General features: G+C 53.3%; 1 protein-coding gene across 1 annotated transcript; it reads right to left on the bottom strand.

Annotated features, from left to right (window-relative positions):
- Nucleotides 1-1,048: 1,048 nt before the first annotated feature.
- Nucleotides 1,049-7,120, bottom strand: CNGA2 (cyclic nucleotide gated channel alpha 2). The gene is made up of 7 exons (XM_010159367.1): nt 7,116-7,120; nt 6,940-6,996; nt 6,545-6,655; nt 6,121-6,285; nt 3,675-3,782; nt 3,166-3,272; nt 1,049-2,472 (listed from the first exon to the last, which is right to left on the bottom strand). The coding sequence occupies exons 1-7, from the start codon at nt 7,118-7,120 to the stop codon at nt 1,049-1,051; spliced, it is 1,977 nt and encodes a 658-aa protein (XP_010157669.1).
- Nucleotides 7,121-7,243: the final 123 nt, after the last annotated feature.

Genomic DNA, 7,243 nt, shown 5'->3' with positions numbered 1-7,243 from the left:
GGCCAGCTGGGAGCCAGGGCTCGGCGTTATTAGAAAGGGCGGAAGAGAAGCCATCTCATCTTCAACCACAGCCACCTTACTAGTGAAAAATAAAAACTAAAAAGCCAAGGAGAAACCCTGCCATTTAACCCAGAGATGACACAAAACTTCTTATCTTACCCCGAAGTCTAATTCTGCTAATTTATCCTTCCCGCCCCAGCCAATCCCCAAAAGCAAGACCAGTATTTTCAAATGGAAAATTCGCATATAAATGAGGAGATGCAGTCTTACATTGGAGGGACAAGAAAGAACGAAGCAAATACCCTCTGTTTTCCACCACAAACCTTTCTGGGTTGATACTTCCCTGTGTGTCATCCCATTGTTTTAGCCAAACCATTGACTGAATTTGACCCAGAAGGCGAATTCCTCCACAATTCCCTTCTCCACCAAACGTTCCCCTCGGAAAGCAGCCCCAGCCCACCCCATGGACCCAGCGGGCAGGAGCAGGAGGTCCCGATGCGACAGAAGCAAGAAGTGAGGTTGCAGCCTGCAGTGCCAGCCCTGCTGGGTACGTCAGCACGGGTGGCATTACTGCTCGTGCTGGGGCTGCTGCTGCTTGCAGGGTTTTGGAGGCCTTTCTGCACCCTCACCAAGCCACTCGCACCACAGAGCCCACAGGGCTGCTGCGCAGCCTGGCAGAGCTTTGCCGGCGCTGGTGATGCATTTTCGCCCTCGCACGTGTGTCCCCATGGCTCTGCTACTCATTTCTTCTCCAGAAGGCAACTGGCCTGCAAAGCCCCAGAACTCCCAGAGTACAAGAGAATGGCATTAACCATTCTCCTCTTTTTAGTGCTCCAAGTCCAAGGTGTCAGCCAAGGCAATGAGAAAAGGGATGAGCCTGAGGAGGAGCTCGGACAATCACCAGTGGCTGCCCTCAGGGACGTGGCAGCAGCAATGCTAAGGACCTGAGAGAAACCCCTGGCAAGGCAACCACAGAATCTGCCTTGTGAGACAGCAAACACGGTCTCAGCACAAGGTCAGACATCACCTACCTGACCTCTGCACCCCCTCATTGTGCCCCCCCAGGTAAATATTTCTCCTCATCCTCAAGCAGACTGTCCGAGCTATCAGAGAAGAAGTCCTCCAGATCCTGTTGCCTCATCTTGGACTCCAGAACAGTGATGCGCTGCTTGAGCTTCATCTGGGTATCGTTGTACTCTGTCAGGAGCCGGCCCAAGCGGGTGTGCAGTGTGTCCAGGTTCAAGTCCAGCCTGTCCAGCCTCTCCTCCATGCTAACCTCTTCTGTGCTTGCCTCTGCAGCTGACTCATCCAGCAGCCCTTCCTTGATCAGGATCTCTCGGCCCCGCTCCTCCAAGACCTTTTTGGCATCAGGGTACTCTCTGACTGCTTCCATAAGATCTTCCTTTGACAGGCAGAAGAGATCAGAGTAGCCCAAGCTACGGATGCTGGCTGTGCGCCTGTTGCCCATTTTGCTCCCTTTAATGTTGAGGATGCTGATCTCCCCAAAGCAACCTCCTGCAGTGAGCAAAGCATACTGTGTTGTTCCATCCTCGGCCACCACGGCCAGCTTCCCCTCCTTGATGATATACATCTCTTTCCCAATGTCTCCTTTCCGGCAAACGTAATCCCCTGGACTGAACACCTGAAGGCGAAGCTTCAGCACCAGCTCCACCAGTAGACCTGCCTCACAGTCCTGGAAAATCTTCACCTTCTTCAGTGTCTCCAAGTGAACGTTGATGGCAATCTCTGCCCTCAACTTATCAGGGAGATTCTTGAGGACCTCCTGCTCATCTACTGCCTTCTTGTTGGTCCACAGGTAGTCAAACCACTTGATGACTTTGGTTTCCATGTCTTTGCTCACCTTGCGGAACTGCATGTAGTGTTTGACGGCATCAATTTTCGCTTGGAACTCTGTCCTGGTGGCATTCATGTTGGATATCATGGATCCCACGTTCCCCACAATGGTGGCAAAGATGAGGACACCGACGAGGAAATCAAAGATCACAAAGAGGTATTCTTCATCACGCACAGGGGGAGGGGTTTCTCCGATGGTAGTCAAAGTCAGTGTAGACCAGTAGAAACAGTAGATGTACTCCCGGGTCAGATACCCATACTCAGGGTCTGTGACGTTGGGGTAAACCCAGGTGTCCTCCCCAAAACCTATGGCCTTGGAGATGGCATAATAAATGCATGCATTCCAATGGATGATGACCAGGATGTAAAGAACCAAGTTGCTGATGCGGAAGAGGTTGGGGTGGCTGGTCCTGGTCTCAGTCCTGTTGAAGAACTCAAACATGCGGGAGAAGCGCAGCAGCCTGTTGAAACGCAATTCAGGGCGGTGCAATCCCACAGCAAGGTATGCCAGGTCTGTGGGCAGGATGGAGAGAACATCCAGCTTGAACTGTAAGGTGTGGACGTAGTTATCCCGTAACTTCTTCCAGTCCTTAACCAGGAGGCCCTCTTCCAAGAAACCTAACAGAGGACCGAACAACAGGATTATCTTGGCTTATGTTCAACTCTTCTGCAGGGTTTGTCAGCACTTATGAGAAACATTTTATGGTATGCCATGCATATGGGTGCATACACACACAGGGTCATCCAAATATTAGCAGTTCCACCTGATCTACTCAGTTTACAAGCTTTTGGTGTTGCTCAAGCCCTGCTTCTGGCAAAAGCCATCTAAAGAGAGCACTTAGGGATTTACTCTGTTGCCACAAAGAAATGGGGGCACAAAAGTTTCCATCCTCTAGATCATGAATTATTGCAGCTCCGACAGAAAACGTATAGCCATCTGCTGCGTTCCGAGAACATTAAATTCTACCATTTTCCTGTGTAGATAATTCATTAGCTGAACTGATGCAAAATCAGAGATACAGACCTTCCACTATGCCCGAATACTAATAGTAATGCAGGTAATTTTGTACAATTATTCAAAGGTGAAGTTGAAAGCTGGGATGATTAATCTTTCATTCTGAAACTTTCTCTGTTTCTCAGATCTTTTAATTAGATTCTTCCTCTGGAGACTGCTTCATACTAGCGAGTGCCAAGGTAGACAAAACCCTCCCTCTAACAGAGCTGTAGATTCAGCCTCTCCCTTGCAGCTCACCTCCACTTTTCGGCAATTAAAGCCCAGCACTCACTAGCCAGGATGCTGCTTTTGCTTACCCGTGCGCAGGCGGATCACCATGTCCCCAATGTAGATAGCGTCTGAGATGTAGTCTAACACCAGCCAGAGGACGAGGTAAATCTTCTGCAGGTCACTAAAGCAAGCCCTGGAGGAAGGTCATAAAACAGGGTGGTGAGACCCACAAATATCCTTATCATCTCCCACTATCTCAGCTGAATATAGGCTGATTCGGAGGGTCCTAACTCCAACAGAGCTCGGCCACTTGTCCTTCTTCTCCCAGAAATTAAAACCCTCTTCTCTGAAAAATCTGCCCTCCCTTGACCTAGGCAAAGCAACATCTTGAAACCACCTCCCAGATGCACCTAGCAGCTCTACCCCAAAATCACAGTCTGACTTTGTGCCACACAAGTCACAGTGACAGCTGGGGGTCCCTTTCCTTTAGGTTCCCAGCACCACCAGTGTCACGTGGCTGATCCTGGCTGAGCCATCACCACCAGGTAAACAGGAGGATTAGAGGAACCAGGAACCCTCCAACCTCCCAGCTCACCTGGCTACAAGCAGGCACCAGTTATAGAGGACAGGAACTGCAATGACAGCCAGCCAGCGGTAATACCAGTCCCCTGCGGGGTCCACCACACAGATCTGCCATTTCTTCCTGGAAGCAGAGAAAAGCCAGAGCTGGAAGTGCATGAATAAAGGGCTAAACATGGAGAACAGGGTTGGAAGGAACCATCCGAGCCACATCCCTCATCCCTTGTGCTAGACGGGCTCAAACATAGCTGCAGCTTGAGTGCCAGCCTGTAAGCTAAAATCAATTCCAGCAGTGCCGAGCAAATGTCCAGCACTGTTTAAGCTCCTTTATCCCCAAAACCGGGCTCAGTAATGTACCAAGAAAGGAAACTGTAGGGCACGAAGGCAGAGCAGGTGCCCTATGTGCACACAGCATCTGGTGGCAGAGCCAGAAACGGGTGTGTGAAAGAGGGTGATCAGAACACTTCTCATTAAATGACATTGCCTCTCCCAGATGAAGTATGGATTGGTGCCAGACACATCTTAAGAGAAGATTAATTAGAGCAGGAAGGAAAAGCGTGCTGCAGATCGGTGGGAGCACCAGGAGGGGATGCCCAAGCCCCAGAGCGGCGACCCGGGGGGCAGCTGGCAATGCGAGGCTGCCATCGCTATGCTGCTCGCAGCTGCCTCCCCGCAGTCTGCTCAGCCCTGGGCCCAGCCTCGGAACTGCACCCAAGTGTTTGATCCTGCTCATCTTGGGACTCCGAGATAAGATGCATGTTCTCCAGTTGCCAGATCTCACTGGAGAAGCCGGGGAAGAGAAACTCTGCGGCTGGGCTGATAGCCTTAGCTGCTGCAGCTTGGTAGGGCAAAACTCCCTCTCCCCCTCCCTTCTTTCCAGCTTTTGAACATGCAAAACTCCCTCCAGTGACAGGAAAAAAACAACCCACTTGCCAGCAGATTCCCCGTGCCCACCCCACTGCTTCTGACAGCTTCAAAGGCAAAACCTCTGCCTTGAAGTTTCGTTCCTGGAGGCACAGGCAGCGTCACCGGCAGGGCCCGGAGCATGCGGACCGGCACTCGGCACAGAGCCAGCAGCGGTCCCGCACCTTCGCTCTGGGGACAGCCGCAGACAAGCGGATGGTCCCACCTCCCCATTCGAAGTGCTTCTCTTCTGCTCAGAAAGCGCGACTTGAACGCTGTTTGAGAAAGGGACCCTCGGCTCCCTGGGACACACAGCACTGCCGCACGGGAAGCACTGACTCACCTGCAGCCAGCCAGTACTGTAGTAACACCCACAGGTGCTAATAACCTCAATAACCGCGTTAATTACATCACTAATTTCAGCTTTAAATCAGCGCTGCCCATGGCAGGTGACCAGAGTCACTGACATTACACTGACAGCGGGGCCAGGGCTGGAAAACCAGGGCTCCAGGTTAACCCAGGAAGGGGGAATAATCATCCCTCTTCCAGAGCTGGCAACCGTGGGTGCTCCCAGGGAGCGGCTCACGTTTGGAGTTACCAGATTTGGGGCTGTGGAGCTGAGGACCTAGAGAACAGCGGAGCTACCAGCATCTCTTACCAGCATCTCCCCAGGAGCCCACCGGCAGCGAGCAGCCCTTCACGGCGCGCTTCAGCTCCCCCCGATAATTAAAAACTTCCCCTTAACCTGGCAGGGCAGAACATTTTTTTTCCACAATTAGTAAAGACCCAGATACAAGGCTCAGATATTTTTCTCCTACAGAAAACAATCTTTTTAGGTGTTTTAATTACCATGTATAATAGTAGGGTCCAGTGTAGTCCCTGAGCTTTGCCCTTTAATTAGGCAGCAGAAGAAAAGCCAGGTTATTGCTTTTCACCGGGAGTGTGAGCTGAGGAGATGAAAGGGCTGGATTTGAAAGAGACTTTTCAGAAAGCTGCCGTCACAGTGTCTGCTCTTGGCGGGGGGGACATGGGCAGCAAACACAGTCCCTTCATCTCCCTTCATCCTGCCCATGAGGAGACTGGCAAATCCCCCATGTCTGTGGCTGCTGTGGTTTCCTGGGTGGAGACCCTGCATCCCTGGGCTCATCCCCGCTCCTCGTACGCACAAGCCGAAGGGGCATCTCTTGACAGACCCCAACCCTCGTGTTGGACTGCCCTGCAAACGGGGAGCTCTGCTAGCTGCCACGAGCCATGCTATGTGTGTTTCCTACCCAGGCGTGGACCCGGGGAGACAAGACCCAGGTGAGGAACAGGCCAAGTCTTTTCCACCGGATCAGACCACCAGGTCCTGTGTGCCTGCCTAACAGCCCGGCAAAGCCAGGCTGGCTGCCAGGACAGGGGCTGGAGAGGGCAGGGAGGACCCTTTCCACCACTGCATCCTACCTCCCCCTTTCCATCCCCATCCACCCCCCAAGCCGTCACTGCTGGGAGCTCCTGAGCACCGTGCACGACTGATATCTAGCCAAGGCTGGCCTGGGGACACAGACAGGGGACCCTACTTTTTGTTTTCCTCCTCGGTCTCCTCGTCCTCTAGATCACCGCCTGCAGCCAATGTCTGGAGCTCGGGGCCCTGGAAGCGCTCGAGGAAAGGGTCTGGCCTTTGCTGCTCCTCATGCAAGCTCTTGCTGGCCCAGTCCCTCAGCACCAGCACCAGCCGGACTATCCTGGACAGGGGAGAGAAGCAGGGTCAGGAGGTGTCTGCAAAGCAAGGAGAAAGCAGAAGTTTTAAAGCAAACGGTGGGACTACAGCTGACAAGAAACCTCTTGCAACTCCTTCTCAAGCCCAAACATTTCCTTTTTCCCCTCCTTGAAGTGATGGACTGGGACCAAGAATATATGAGCAAGAGAGCCCACTCTGGCAGCATCGCACAACTCCTTCCTCAATCCGGCTACCATTCCCACAGGGACATGATGCACAGGTACCTGGCCAAGGCTCCCCTGCCTCGGAAAGCGGAGGCAGCTGGCTGCTCCCCCCCATCTGGGGGAACCTCTCTTCGCAGGTCTGAGGAAGTCTCATCCTGGGTTGAGCAGGCCCTGCAGTGGGGAAGAGGAGGGGTCACAGCCACACCGTGCCATCGTGGTACCTGCCGACAGACGGGTGAGCTGGAGGAAGCAGGCAGCTGAGGTTTCGCAGCCCCGCTCACGCCAGCTCTGGGCAGACACACCGAGCTGGCCTTCCCCCATCTGCCGCCCTCAACAAACCAGGGACCGGGCTAACCTCCTGGCACTGACCCCCGCCCCCTCCACATCACCCTCTGCTTGGGTTTGGGTGGGTGGACAGGGGTGGCAGTTGTCCGGTGAGTTGTGCAGACCATTACTCTTGGTTGTCATCCTCCATGTGAAGAGGCCACGAGCACACAGCCTGCCCCAGAGACCTGCAAAAAGCAGAAAACAGCCACAAAAAGGGCCATGCAGGACACACCACATGGTTTGAACACAGAGATTCAGCACAACGTGAGAAGAGAGAGGGTCAAACCCCATGGGCTGTGCCCACCGCATGTTTTCCACCACCAGCCATCACCGATGCTGCAGTAAGAGTCCTCCAGAGCGTTTCACCCTCCCCAAGAGATCCCACGGCTGCCTGTGGCCCACGGAAGATGCTTTGCGCATCATTCAGGCTCC

This window comes from Eurypyga helias, unplaced genomic scaffold, assembly GCF_000690775.1.
Source record: "Eurypyga helias isolate BGI_N326 unplaced genomic scaffold, ASM69077v1 scaffold27499, whole genome shotgun sequence".
In the NCBI taxonomy this organism is placed as follows: domain Eukaryota; kingdom Metazoa; phylum Chordata; class Aves; order Eurypygiformes; family Eurypygidae; genus Eurypyga; species Eurypyga helias.
The sequence above is the reverse complement of the archived record's forward strand: the minus strand, read 5'-3'. Positions and strand labels throughout refer to the sequence as shown.